This window comes from Enhydra lutris, unplaced genomic scaffold (assembly GCF_002288905.1).
Source record: "Enhydra lutris kenyoni isolate GAN:26980312 unplaced genomic scaffold, ASM228890v2 scaffoldscaffold45, whole genome shotgun sequence".
NCBI classification, from domain to species: Eukaryota; Metazoa; Chordata; class Mammalia; order Carnivora; family Mustelidae; genus Enhydra; species Enhydra lutris.
Genome location: NW_019154129.1, coordinates 3,712,100 through 3,727,305, shown reverse-complemented (window position 1 = coordinate 3,727,305; position 15,206 = coordinate 3,712,100). Strand labels below are relative to the sequence as shown.

The window sequence follows — 15,206 nt, the reverse complement described above, 5'->3', positions numbered from 1 at the left end:
CATGACCTGAGCCGAAGGCTCAGGTCATGATCCCAGGGTCCTGGGATCGAGCCCCACATCGGGCTCTCTGCTCAGCGGGGAGCCTGCTTCCTCCTCTCTCTCTCTCTGCCTGCCTCTCTGCCTACTTGTGATCTCTGTCTGTCAAATAAATAACTAAATAAAATCTTTAAAAAAAAACTGCATATATACAGGACAAATATTTCCCTAATTTTAAATACTTATGAGAATATATTCTCTCAATCCCCCAAAATAACCAAAAATTTATTTCCAATATTACTCATTGATGTATCCAAACCAGAAGATCAAACTACCTTGGAAAAAGAAACAGGGAACCCTAAAATCTATCCCTTTTGTTTCTGGCTTCAGTATGGAAAGGCTTAACACTTGAACGTCTAAAAATCAGCAGAATAGGGGGTGGGAGAGAAAAAAAAAACAAGATGAAATCAGAGAGGGAAACGAACCATAAGAGACTCTTAATCACAGGAAACAAACTGAAGGTTGCTAAAGGGGAAGTGGAGTGGGGGATGCGGTAACTGGGTGATGGGCATTAAGGAGGGCATGTGATGTAATGAGCACTGGGTGTTATGTAAGACTGATGAATCACTGAACTCCACCACTGAAACTAATAATACACTATGTTAATTAATTGAATTTAAATTTAAAATTTTACAAATTAAGAAAAAAAAAGCAGAATCCAACTCCAACCCCACATTACAATAAAGAACCTCATTTTTAAAATCTGCCATTTACAAATCCAAACAACAACGATAACCATTCAAAGGATGAGCTTTAAAAGAAATTCTGGTGCTTAATTGGACTCCCAGGTTACTACTTAGAGCACATGATACAGTAATGACAAGATTCCTTAAGAGGCAGGTGCTCCTGATCTATCTATCACCCAACCTTGATGGACATTCAACCCCAGAAGCATGTACTATGCAGTGGGAAGATAAAAGTGATAAATGAACAGGCCACTAATTATCTGGAGGCCAGCAAACAGAATTCAGTTGAAAGGAAGACAAGGTTTCAAAAACAATTCTGTATTATTTTACAAACCAAAAAGAGAACTCACCATCTGATGCTGGGATCCAAACATAGTGTTACATGGCACACGACACAAGCAGGGGAAGGGCAACCCGAGCTACAAGAAGAAACACACCATTTCGTAAGAAAGAGCTTTGCCACCATTCACTTACGCCCCTAAAGAATGTGGCTCTAAGAAACTCAAAATTACCCTTTTTAAACAATATCTCTCCTTAGGAACTCTTAATATTATGAACAGATGCTGAAGTACATCTAGAGAGTCAAGTTTAAAAAAAGGGTGAATTTCCAGGAGCAGAAATTCTTTTTTTTTTTTTTTTTTTGAAGATTTTATTTATTTATTTGAGAGAGTGCACACTTGTGAGAAAGCACAAGCAGGGGAGGGGGAGAGGGAGAGAGAGAGAAGTAGGCTCCTGGCTGAGCCAGGATTCCGATGTGGGCCTCTATCCCAGGACCCCGGGATCATGACCTCAGCTGAAGGCAGACACTTAACCAGCTGAGCTACCCAGGCACTGAGATTTTTGTAAGAAGATACAGACAATGTAATATTCTGTGTCAACAAAATGAATAACTATCAACTTGTGTTCTAAATGGGTAACTATCTTTGTTATATTCCAGAATATACCAAAGAATAAAAACACATCCAAACCGAGAAACAACCAAGCTCTAAGCATTTTGGGAGATAATTTAGGATCCTTCCTCCAAGCATTAGTGACAAATAACACCAGCAAAAGGCATCCAAAGAACAGGATCTCATTTATGGATCCACCCACTCCTAAAAAAGCAATAAATATGGATTAGCAGATGTACATTTCTTAAAAGAAACGAAGTCAGTGTTATGAATGGAGATAGTAATTGTCAAATAAATTTTATATTCTTTATTTTTAGCTTCCCAATCCTTGAGGAGTTTATAGTTTAAGAAATTTTTAAACAGTGGCAGCATATTGTCCTATGTAACTAAGACTTGGTAGTACCATTTCGAGACCAAAAATTTAATGAGCACACTTTCTCCCCCTTAGCGGATTTTCTTTTTAAATTATGAAAATGAAGCCCAAGTCAAACACACAATAAAAAATATAGAAGTTTAAAGTGAATATCCCCTCCCACCCCATAAGCCATCAAGCCACTACTGTTAACAAATTAGTATAAAACCTTCTAAGTATTTTCTAAGTATTTATAAAAATATTTTTTGAGGGGCACCTGGGTGGCTCAGTAGGTTAAAGCCTCTGCCTTCGGCTGTCATGGTCCCAGGGTCCTGGGATCGAGCCCTGCATGAGGCTCTCTGCTCAGCGGGGAGCCTGCTTCCTCCTCTCTCTCTGCCTGCCTCTCTGCCTGCTTGTGATCTCTGTCAAATAAATAAATAAAATCTTAAAAAAAATAAAAAAATATATTTTTTGATATGAAAAACATGCACATGTACACTTTCTTTCTTTAAAGCAAGCTCTGTGCCCAATGTGGGGCTTACACTCATGACCCCGAGATCAAGAGTCACATGTTCCACTGACTGAGCCAGCCAGGCACCCCACACATAAACACTTTAAAAAACATGAATATGACCACTGTATATATACTATTCTGCCATCTGCCTGACTTAACAAAATACCTTTATACAGTTGTTGTTTTTTTTTTTTCAAGTAAGCTCTACACCCAGTGTGGGACTTGAACTCATGACCCCAAGACTAAGAGTTGCATGGTCTTGTGACAGTACACCAGCGCCCCCATACAGCTTTTGAAAATTGGATTGCTGTTCCTAAGCATTGGCAATGTCCCAATTCCAACTGGAATCGCTGTCCCAATTGTCCCAACTGTCTTGCTGACCCAAGACAACTGTGGGTCCATAAGAACCTGGCCTGTAGTAATTAGGAAGTAATGTGTTCCAGGTTTTTGTAAGGATATTATAAATCTGCTCTTTCTGTACGCACTCAGAAGAGGACATAAGGGGCGCCTGGTGGCTCAGCTGGTTAAGTATCTGACTCTTGGTTTCGGCTTGGGTCATGATCTCAGGGTTGTGAGATCAAGCCCCACGTTGGGCTCTGCGCTCAGTGCAGAGTCTGTTGTCCCTCTCCCTCTGCTCCTCTCCCTGCTCTTGCTTATAAACAAAATCTGGAAGGAAAAAAAATGACATAATTTCTTGCCACCAATGACCATAGCTCCTAATCAACTTAAGTCCCTGAGTTTCCCCCCATGTATCTCCCCAGGACTCCTCCATCTTACAAAAGACAAACCCTCTAATCCCATGGCTTTGCCTTAAAACAATCTTGGCCAAGAGGCTGAACACTTTTTTGTAGGCCCCCTAATCGGGCTATATGTACCATGAAATTAAAAAATGGTAATGCTCTTTGATCTAGCAATTCTAGATAGATTCTGAAAATCTATTTAAACAATATAATATAGAAAATATTTCCTTAATACAGAAGAAGTTATGTACACAAAGATGTCCATAATAATCCTATGGAAAAAGCATTACCTGAAAATGGTCAGATAAAAGAAGGTGAACACTTTAATTGCCCAAAAGGGAAACAGTATTTAAAATACCATACAGTCACGTAAAGGAATATTATGAAGATATTAAAAATAAACTGCAGGGGCGCCTGGGTGGCTCAATGGGTTAAGCCTCTGCCTTCGGCTCAGGTCATGATCTCAGGGTCCTGGGATCAAGCCCCGCATCAGGCTCTCTGCTCAGCAGGGAGCCTGCTTCCTCCTCTCTCTCTGCCTGCCTCTCTGCCTACTTGTGATCCCTGTCTGTCAAATAAATAAATAAAAATCTTTAAAAAAAAATAAATAAACTGCAGTTGGAAGAACTGTTCAAACAGCGTATGTACTGGTTATAACACTAAATGAAAAAAGCCAGACGTAACCACGTAAAAACACATAACCGTGTAAAAACTCTACAAAAAAACATGTTGACTGTGGTTGCCTCTGTGCAACTGAACACACACACACACCCCACGCCTGGGAGGCTCATTTGGGTAAGTGTCCACCTCTTGATTTCAGCTCAGGTCATGATCTCAGGGTTGTGAGACTGAGCCCCACATCAGGCTCCACGCTGAGTATGGAGCCTACTTAAGATTCTCTCTCCCCCCTTCCCTTTCCCACCACTTGCACGAGCGTGTGCTCTCTCTCAAATATATATATGTATTTTTTCACACACAGACACACACATAGCCGGAAATTCATTAAAATACTTGAGTATATTTGCTGACAACGACAAAACAAGCATATATGTTTCTTTCCTCTTGAAACTGGAGCTGAAGAAATGGGTGTATTACATACTATCAAGTTTCAGGACAGAACAAAACACAATTGCTTTAAAATATCCACCGTATACCACCTTACCTGATTACAAAGGTACTGGCCCAGGCCAGGCCTAGCAGCAGCGCTAAGATATATGACAGGTTTTTTATTATATAACACATTGAAACCATCCACTACAAAGTCTTCATAACGAGAATGAATAGCAAGCCTGCAGATCTTTGCAAGTCCTTCTCTTTCTTCTTCGTGGAAATAGGCGCAGCCATTTTCATACCTGTTAAGAGACAGCCATATATCAATATGGTCTTATCATTGGGTAACTCGGATTTTACAATCCCAGTCTTATAATCCTGGAAATAATTCCTTTTTAACCTAGAAACTGTACCTAGAATGGTCAAAGGGAGATAGGGGTCATCCGCATCATAGATGGCTGACCACACCTTACAGCTGGAGGCTATAAGGAACAGAGAAAGGGCGCCTGGGCGGCTCAGTCGGTTGAGCCTCCAACTCTTGATTTCGGCTCAGGTCGTGATCTCAGGGTCCTGAGACTGAGCCCTCGGAGGAGCTACCTGCTCAATCAAGGAGTCTGCTTGTCACCCTCTCCCTCTGCCCCTCCGTCTGCTCGCTCACTCTTTCAAATACATAAATCTTTGTTTATGCCTCAGAAGAGAGGCAACGATCCTTCATCTGTACTCAATTCCACAGAGAGCAGCGACCACGAAAAACAGCAGAGAAGAGGAATCTCTCTGATGTAAAAAGGCCAAAATCGGGGCCGCCTGGGTGGCTCAGTGGGTTAAGGCTCTGCCTTCGGCTCAGGTCATGATCCCAGGGTCCTGGGATCAAGCCCTGCATCGGGCTCTCTGCTCAGTGGGGAGCCTGCTTCCCCCTCTCTCTCTGCCTGCCTCTGCCTACTTGTGATCTCTCATTCTCTGTCAAATAAATAAATAAAATCTTAAAGAAAAAAAAAAGGCTGAAATAGTGGTTTTGGCTTATTCTACAAGAAGGCCAGCATAGATAACACACTCAAGCTTCTTAGCAGTTTTAGCCCTAAAACATCCGAAGTAAATAAAATTGTCAAAAATGCTAGGCAACCCAACTTTTGCTTTTGCTATTATCTGCCTGGGGCCAATTACTCTTCTCAGTCTGCTTTCTAGAAAAGGAGAGAGAATTTCAATTACAGGTGGTAGACTATTACTAGAATAGAAGAAAATTTCTTCTTTGCAATACAGTTACCAATACAGTTTATATTCTCATCAGGCCAAGCTCTTTCCCAACATCTGAAAGCATGTCTCTCACGTTAAATCATATAGGGTTAGGCAAACATCTCTTTTCATTATAAGTAACAGCATAAACACAAAAATACCACTGGTCCTGTGTCTTCTACTGACTCCTCACCTGCTATAATTCCTTAATAATGCCAACATTATCAGAGCATAAAGCAAATTTCCATTTCATAACACACACTCAAATTCCTTATGGCACCATTTCCCTTCTACTAAAGCCCAAGCTAATATTTTGATTAAAAATACTTCAAGCATTTTTCCTACTCTATCTTCTATCAACATATGCCAAGCAGGAATCCTAAAAATAACTAACTCTGACATTATCCAAACTATATGTGCATATGTTCTTGGCTCTTGACATATGCTCATTCCTTCGCTCATTTAATCCTCGTAACAATACCATGACATAAATATTAATGTTATCCCCATTTAATAAAACTGAGACATTCAAAGATTAAGAAACCCTTCAAGAGGAAAGGGAAAAAGCAGACATGAACTTAAGTAGCACAGCTCCAAAAAAAAGTCTGTACCCAATTCATGTGTGTCCTTACCTGAAAATTCTGCATAGCCATAATGTAGTGTCTGAAAGTATCCTGGTCGTAAGTTTTCTAAGCTTCTCTTTGTCCAGGGTCGAAATATAAGCTCCCAGACTATGCCCCAGCAAAGCTATATGACCTTGTTCTCCAATATTCTGGATTCTATTAATCAAAATGAATTATATTAAAAGAGTATTTATTTAAAATTTTTATTTTTTTTAATTTAAAAAATTTATTTATTTAAAATAGGAATAAAGCAATAAAACAAAACCTAGAGACACAGGGTTTTCACAGAAATCTGTCGGACTTGAAATCCACTTAATGGCCTAGAAGTCAAATATTCAGATAAATTTAGGAAATTCATGTATATAAAGTACTGATAATCTGGGGAACAAAAAGATTTTAAAAATTCAAATCCTAGGAGATATATATCCTTTTTATTGAATATCTACTAAATATACGAACTGTGAATAATTTTCTGTCCCCATTTTTTTTAAATTAAATGTCAGCTGTAAGAACTACAGAGCATAGTGCTGAGATACACTGGGCAGAAAATTTTCTCAAAGAATCATTAGATGAAGATCAATCCCCCCCACACACACACTGTCTGTGGGCTGTTTATAACAATACAGCAAATTCAAGGAGACCCATGTAGCATTTTATGCATAATTAAAATGGAAGGACTAATTTCCCTTACAAAAAGTATAAATCGATAAGACCAAAAAATTGGACAGGATACTGAGCAAAGGATATATTTCATAATAAAGGAAATATAAATGGGCCTTAAAATACATAAAAAGAAACCGAACCTGACTCATAAGGAAAATGTGAACTAAAATTATGCCGACATATCACTGCTCACCTTGCGGACTGGCGACCGTCCTTAGGTCTGCTAAGAGCCTCGTAGGCAAGGTGTGGGCAGAGAGATATTCTCATGCACTGCTGGTGGGCCTATAAACTGGCATAATTCCACAGGAAATTTGGCAGTATCTATCAAAATTACAAATATACAAACTCTCTGGCGTAGAGATACCACTTTAGGACTTCGATCCCCAGAAGCCCTCGTTTGTGTGATAAATGGCACACGTATAGTTACCGGCAGCCGCAATGCTTGCAACAGTAAACATGAACAGGAGACCAGTTAAATAAAATATGGTTCATTCATCAAAAGGAAAACTAAACAGCTCTTATAGGCAAAAGCTCTTTGTATACCAATAAATAATAAACTCCAAGACATAAATGAAAACAGCAACGTGCAGAACAACATACAGTATTTACAGACTGGAGGGAACGGAGACTTTGCTTGTGTACACATACACATACGGTATCTCTGAAGAACACACGAGAACAAGCGTGGAGGGGGAGGGGAAGAGTATGAAGGAAATTCCCCTTTTCATCCAAGGCCTCTGTAATTTTGGAATTCACATCAGTTTTGGGTTCAGGTAACACATGCCATCGTATCACTGACCGAAAACTGCCTTTTTTATTGTTTGAAATTTGAAAAAGGAGAATGCCATTACTTATCTCCCCCCAAATGAAATGTAAAACAATTAACCATGAAACTAAATAAATAGCTAAGTTAGATGAATAAAAATAAATGGATGATTCACAGACAGCGGGGCCTGCCACCCACAGATTCAGCTGCTGTTCTCAGCGGTCCGCGGCGGGAGCATGAGGCAGAAGCCAGCCGCGGCAGAAAGGCCTCAGCAGTGTTCTCTGGTCTCTGTGCCAGCCCCTCTCTAAGACCTGATGCCAGAGAAACTACAGGATTGAGTCTGAGTGAGCGCCTTCCTTCCTAGGGAAGTATGTTCCCTAAAATATATTAAATGTCTCTCCGAAAGGGAAGAAATGACCACTGTTTTAATATCACACGTAACTCTGAATGAAACATAGCTCTGTTTTGGCAACTTGTAAGAATGCAATCACTGTTTACAGGGGAAAAAAAAAAAAAAAGAATGCAATCACTATCAAAATCAAGAACGCATATACTTTCAAACAGGAGCTGCCAACCGTCCACATTACCGGGCACTCTGGGGCTCCTCGTCTTCATCTCCGTGCATCAGGTTCTGGACTAACTGCAGGAGGCTCACCATGTCTTGTCCACTGCAGAGCGAGAAGAGAGCTGACGGGTGGGGTGGAAAGAGCACACATCCCTCACCACTCTACCTCCCTCACTTGAACCAGCTCTGGCGAGTTGTTCTTTTTAAATTGAGCATAAGAATGTGCTTGAGATACACTAGACATCTTTGAAAAACAAACCTCAAATGAACAGAATTCGCAATATAACCATGTCATTATTAAATCTTCCACCCAAACAGGAGATCGATCTCTGAAATTTCACCAGTATTACGTCAGCATTATTTCTCTACCTGTTCATTTGAGTCCAAGGAGAACATTTAATAAGCATGTTAAAGAACCAACACAGTCTTTTTAAGATGCTGGAAGGTCACAGCGGGACTAAGACTACTCTGAGGCCACTGGTATGGCTTTCCCTCCACGGAGGAGTCTTGCCTGGCTGTTCTAACAGACTTAAACATGTAATGCAAACATCGCTTCTTACCCCCACTCCCTCAGGCAGGGAAACTGGAGATCTACTTCGAGTGCAAACAGTTTTACTTCTATCCAAGATATGTTATTAAACGCTTATTACATGAGGGGTTGAAAACTTATGAGGAGAATTTGAATGGCAACGGTAGTAAGCAATGACAAGGTGACTTGTAGTAACTGTAATGTAAAAATAGTATTACTCCATTAATGAGAATACGACTAACAAAAAGGATCTCTTTGAAAATGCAGCACAGACAAAACAATGCCCTAATACCCCTTCTCCCCAAGGTGCTGACCTTCATGTGAGAGGGGCTCTGGCCCTCGGGCACTGTGGAGAGAGTGGGGGCTAGGCACGTGACCTTGAGCAAGCTGCTGAAACTCCCTCAGCCCCACTACAGAACTGTGAGGACACAATCAGTGCACGGAACACGTTTATCGCCGTGCCTGGCAAACACGATCTCCCATGTTGGTGTCAGCATTATTAAGTGTGACTGCTCCCGCTCTGTGGCTTTAATGCCTTCCCATTCTGAGAATTCGAGAAGTCCCTGCTGCTACCTCTTGCCGGGAAATTTCTGTGGGACCAGCAGAACCCTTTCATTCTCTTCCATTGGTGTGAGAAGAGGGGGATGACAGGACTTGATTTGTGCTCTCAGCTGCAGAACTCACTTCACATCCAAGGGCTTCAGATCAGCACAGTCAGGCTACAGGCAGGAAGCCTATCATAAAATGCTAGTATCTGGGTGTATTAGACAGGATACTAATTGACACAAGTGGTCCTTCCTCCATGCTTCTCTTTTGCAACCTTGCATATATTCACATACAGGTCAAAGGATAATTGAAGGGAGTTGTACTGTTTACCTATGTGCAGTTTCCTGGTTATAAAAAAAAAAGCTTGAGGGAAGCTGGGCTGGGACTTTAATTCCAGACTGAGTCTTAACATCCGGTGAATATCTTAGGTACACAGCTACTTATTTTTCTGATCTTTGCCTACTAGCTTCAACCATACACACTGGACAGATTGGCTTAGTTGCCAAAAAAAAATATATATATAAATCACCCTGCCTACAAAAGATTGAAGCTGACATTTTCATTTTACTGTATTATAAAAATGATACGTCTTATCAAATTAACTTATCTCTTACCATAAAGCCCAGTCTACTGAATAGAGGACAGGCTTTAAGGATGAACTAAGTATGACAGTCGAGTTACAGAATTTTAAGTTTGTGCATCACTTTTGAGTCCTGAAGTTCTTAAATTCTGAATGGGAAATTAAATTAAATGCTGAATGGGAAAGGGCGAGAAGCAGGCAGATTCAGCATTATCACAACTAGCCAACGGCATTCCCGTTTTCTGATACGACACGGTACAGGACTCTCAATTTGCTCTGTGCTTATCACAACTAAAATTATCCATCAACTATAGTCTGGAAATCTCGATTTAAAGAAAACACATACCCAACTAAAATATGTATCTTCATTGTCACCTACCTGCCTTGGAGTGGCCCCGGAATATCTCCTGATGATTTCTTCCCATTTTCCTCCTCTGTTCTTCTAATTTAAAGGAAATAAAAAATGATTGTTCTACCTTATCAAATTTCTAAGATTTGAACATGTAAACATGTGATGATGTTGCCTTTAACCTCTTAGTAACTGACACAGGATTTGAAATACGTTTACCACATCTCTTGCCCCAGTCCTGTTGCCCTAGCCCCAGTTTGGGGTACAGTTTGAATTTCAGGAAAGGAACACACTTTAACCCATTTTTTGGTTAGCTGATGCTCTATATGACCTAAACATAGAGCAAGGAGCATTTACAGACTTCAAATCAATCTGTTAAGTAAATGAAATTCTTAACAGGCAGAACTGAAAATTAGTAAGTCCTGCCCCACAATTTCAAAATCTTTTAATTACAAAGTACCTTCTATGCAAAACAAACACCATCTTTAAAGTCAGATGAAGCTAAGCTAAGTGTGACATTGTGAAACCAAGAGGTGTTTTTACCAGCAGGAAACCAGTGCCACCAGCTTCACAACAGGCTGAACATGTTTAATAGGGTCACTTCTGTTCCAGGCTCACCTCTGACTGTCCTCTAGCATCTTCATGGCCTCTTTCAAGTTTTTTCCCATCTCAGCTAAAGTAGGGTCTGCTATCTGGGCAACAAATCAAAAAAGGTTAAATTGCAATAATCCTGTATTACATCTGCAACATAATTCATCCAGAAAAATAAAACTCAAGTCCATTTTCTTCTGGGGTTATTATAAAACACATGAATTTATTATAAAGTACTTGTTTTACAAGTTCTCTATTTTTGTTAAAATTTTTAAAAATATTTTATTTATTTATTTTAGGGACAGGGACAGAGTGCATACGTGCAAATGGGGTGAGGGGCAGAGAGACAGAGCCTCCCAAACAGCCTCCTCGCTGAGTACTGAGCCCAACCTGGGGCTCGAGCTCATGACCCGAGATCACGACCTAAGCCGGAACCAACAGTCAGATGCCTAACCAACTGATCCACCCAGGTGCCCCTAAAATACATTTGATTTTAAAATTCCAAAGTACAAACAGGTAAAAAAACAAAACAAAACAACCACCATTCCTACTCCCCAGGGGAAGCCACTCAGGTGTGACATGTATCTTTCTAAACTCACATGCCACCGCTATGAAGTCCTACAACTTGCTTTCTTCTACTTTATAGTGAACATGGTTCCATGTCAGTATATATCCACTTCATTTGTAGTGGTGACACTATACCTGACTCTATGGCTATTTCATCATTTAGCCAGTCTTGAATTAGTTAGATGATTCCAGTTTTACACTGCTAGAAGCAAAGTTCAGAGAAGTATGATTAGTATCCTATTTGTTTTATCGCTATAGTAGGCTGAAAAATGGCCTCTCCAAACAAATTCACGTAGTACCCTGGAACATGTGAACGTTACCTTATATGGCAAAGTCCTTGCGGATGTGATTAAGTTAAAGATCTAGAGATGGACTGTCCAGGTGAGTTCTAAATGCAGTCACATGCATCCAGCTAAGAGAGAAGTAGAAGGAGACTACACACACACACACACACACACACACACACACACACACACACACACAAATACACAAGAGAAGACCATGTGAAGACAGAGCAGAGGGAGGTTTGAAGGTCTGGTCTCAAAAACTGGAATGATGGGGCCAGGGACCAAGGAATGAGTACTGGCAGGCAACATCAGCTGGCCCAAGAAAGGAAGGGACTCTCCCTTCGAACCTCTGGAGGGAGTTCAGCCCTGCCCACACCTGACTTCAGCCCACGGATACAGATTTTAAACTTCTAGTCTTCAGAACCGTGGGAAAACACATTTCTGTTGTCCTAAGGCACCCAGTTTGCGCTCATTTGTCACAGTAGCCACAGGAAACTAATATCCTCATAAATCTGGAAGTGATTCCGGGGCACCTGGGTGGCTCAGTGGGTTAGAGCCTCTGCCTTCGGCTCAGGTCATGGTCTCGGGGTCCTGGGATCGAGCCCCACATCAGGCTCTCTGCTCTCCCCACTGAGCAGACAGCCTGCTTCCCTCTCTCTCTCTACCTGCCTCTCTGCCTACTTGTGATCTCTCTCTGTCAAATAAATAAATAAAATCTTTAAAAAAAAAAAAATCTGGAAGTGATTCCAAAAACTCTGGAAGCTTCCACAGCTGGTCACAGTGAGTGCCTCCAGAAAAGGGAACTGGAAGGACAGGCATCAGATCAGAGGGAGTCTTTTCAGCTCAAGTCTTTTTGTTCTCTTCTGGTTTTAGTACCAAGTGAATTTTTACTTCCATTCAAAAGATAACTAAGACAATATTCTAAAACATCTTGCAAAATTAAACACATAAACTCATTTCCCTTTCTTACTTCTTAATCTCCCTAGCAATCTTAAGGCAAACCAGTTGCCTTGAATCTCCATACAAGCTGGGTTACAAAGAGTTATGGAGGCTTTCTTTTGTTCCCCTCTTACCCTTCAAGTGCATTTCAAGTGTATTTATGCTTTTTTCCCTTCAGACTGCCTACTGTACCTAATCATAACTTATATGAAGTAAGTGTACAATAGGTTGTTTTACAGTGAGTATTGCCATATCTCCTCAAAATTGTTTTGTTTTGGGGCACCTGGGTGGCTCAGTCGTTAAGCATGTGCCTTTAGCTCAGGTCACGATCTCAGCATCCTGGGATCGAGCCTGCAGCCATAGGGCTCCCTACTCAGTGGGAAGCCTGCTTCTCCCTCTCCCACTCCCCCTGCTTGTGTTCCCTCTCTATGTCTCTGTCAAACAAATAAATAAAATCTAAAAAAAAAAAAAAAAAAAAAAAAAAAGTTTTGTTCTGTTTAAGAGAGGGATAGAGAGACTCTTAAGCAGGCTTCATGCACAGTGCAGAGCCTGACATGGGGCTCGACCTCACAACCTAGAGATCTGAGCCAAAATCAAAAGTTGTACACTTGCTTAAGGGACAGAGACACCGAGGCACCCCTCTCCTCAAAACTGTTTTTAAAAAATGCTACTCAGTTAAAGTTCGGAAAAATGTTAACTTTAGGGATCTAGTCCAAGGATTTTCCCTTTGTGTTCTTCTGAGTCTTAAGACTTCCAGGAATAACTTTGGGGAAGTAGGGATGGACAGGCAGTTGGGGCTTTTAGCTTCCTGCGCCCCACTAAGGAGATCAGATCTGTTTTACAACAAGAGTTTTAACTTTCACTTGTAGAAGAAATCACTGAAAAAAAGAAGAAAAAAGTAAAGTATAGCGTGTAAATCTCTGGTGTACCATTTGAGAAGTGAAGAAATGAAGATTCAGAGAGGTAAAGTGACTGGCCTAAGGTTACAGAGCGAATGGGTGACAGAGCAGTGCCAAAACCCTGGTTTCCTGACTCCTGTTTCTGACCTTTCTGGTACATCACACAGACCCCAAAACAGATTACAAAATAACTGCGTAGCCACATCCAATACACTTTTACACAGGATAGAAAAATCATTTTAAAACTGGTGTTTGCAAAAAAAAAAAAAAAAATTCACAATTTTAATGTAACCATGAGATGGGTTACAAAACAATCTCAAATGGTCTCTGTGTTCTCAGTTAATGATTGTGAGTAGGATGAGGAACAGATAATGGTCAAGTGAATGTATCTGAACTCCTCCATCTACTGGTCATGTTCCTCATTACCCTTACCCTCTGAGACCCTCCAGGGTGTTCCCAATCTTCTGGCCAAATGAAAAGATAAACAGGTCTGTTTGATGAACCATACATCCCTGTTTCATGCTTGTAACACTTGCCCTGTCTGAAAGGTCCTTCTGCCTTTTGTCTTTCCATCTATTAAATCACAATTCAATACTTGCAAGAAACTGTGACTTCACTCTCTTGTATTCTCTTTAAAGACAGCAATACTGTTTCTGCTTAACCATAGACTCTGGATCTGGTGCCTGACAAAAAGAACTGTATTTATGGGAACAGAAACACGTGTATATGGAAGAGAACATGTGAAACCGGGGCCATTCTAATATGCAACTGCCATTTATCCTTGTGATTCCTTGACATCCTTTACTGCAGATTGTTTTAGAGATGATCTTTCCAGTATATTCTCTCCAATTAGATTATAAGCTCCCTGAAGGCAGTGATTCAGACAACTCATTTTGAGTGTTTTTGCAAGACTAGGGGCCTCAAGCCGGCTTGATTCTTGGACAGTCATGTTACATCCGAAACCCCTTCGGAAGACAGAGCATAATGGGCATCAACACACCGGCTCTAAGTACAACACGGCTAGCGCTTTCCTATAGGACTGGAACATGGTTTTTCAGTTGAAAGTACACAAAATAGCTGACTTAGTTTAGAACTCGCTTCTTATGAACAGTACTTATTTTTAAACACGAGAATTCACATGCGATGACAAGACACAGGAGGGAAACACAGCTTTGCGTTCTCCGGTGTGAGTCTCTCTGTACAGAGCCCGGGCTCACTGAGAGGAATGGCTTACAGTTAAATTGTTCTGGCTCCTCCTCTCATTTAGGAAGCGAAGTCGAGGGTGGAGCAGCTGGCGGAAAGTGGGTGGCTAGGGAAAATAACATTTATAGTTAACTTTCAGTAAATTAAATCTGAGTGTGATGGGACTCCAATGCCACACACCCTCAAGGGCTTGTTAACTGGAGAAATCCAAAATATAAAGTGTTACCCAGCTGCAGGATAATAATACGCTCCGTCAAGGAATGCTCTAAGAAAAATGTGTATTTGTTCATTGGTTCCTTCAAACTAAAAACCATGCCTCCTCGGGCTTCTAGTGAGGGCAGCTATGATTCTCTAATTCATATTTCTTATCCTCAGTTCCTGTTACAGTGCCAGACAAGGCAGTTGCTGATACACAACAGAAGGGCAATAGCCAGACACAAACCTAAATGTGTGAATGATTAAGTTTGTGTATCAGGGGATGTCTGGGTGGCACAGTCAGTTACGAGTCGGCCATTGGCTCAGGTCACGATCCCAGGGTCCTGGGATCGAGCCCCACATGGGGCTCCTAGCTCGGCGGGAGCTTCTCCCCATCTGTGGTTCCCCT

General features: G+C 41.0%; 1 protein-coding gene across 3 annotated transcripts in view; it reads right to left on the bottom strand.

Annotated features, from left to right (window-relative positions):
* The window catches only part of LOC111155978 (pyridoxal dependent decarboxylase domain containing 1), a 53,186-nt gene that overhangs the window by 25,953 nt on the left and 12,027 nt on the right, over positions 1 to 15,206 (bottom strand). Inside the window, exons 2-7 of one of the 3 annotated variants that reach the window (XM_022516473.1) lie at positions 10,735 to 10,808; positions 10,147 to 10,209; positions 8,135 to 8,215; positions 6,128 to 6,274; positions 4,378 to 4,567; positions 1,073 to 1,141 (exon numbers count right to left, since the gene is read on the bottom strand). In XM_022516473.1, coding sequence (XP_022372181.1) covers positions 1,073 to 1,141; positions 4,378 to 4,567; positions 6,128 to 6,274; positions 8,135 to 8,215; positions 10,147 to 10,209; positions 10,735 to 10,808 — 624 coding nt within the window. Of the gene's footprint in view, positions 1 to 1,072; positions 1,142 to 4,377; positions 4,568 to 6,127; positions 6,275 to 6,974; positions 8,016 to 8,134; positions 8,216 to 10,146; positions 10,210 to 10,734; positions 10,809 to 15,206 lie in introns of those variants that run through there. The other 2 variants (XM_022516474.1, XM_022516475.1) reach the window with 2 other exon arrangements.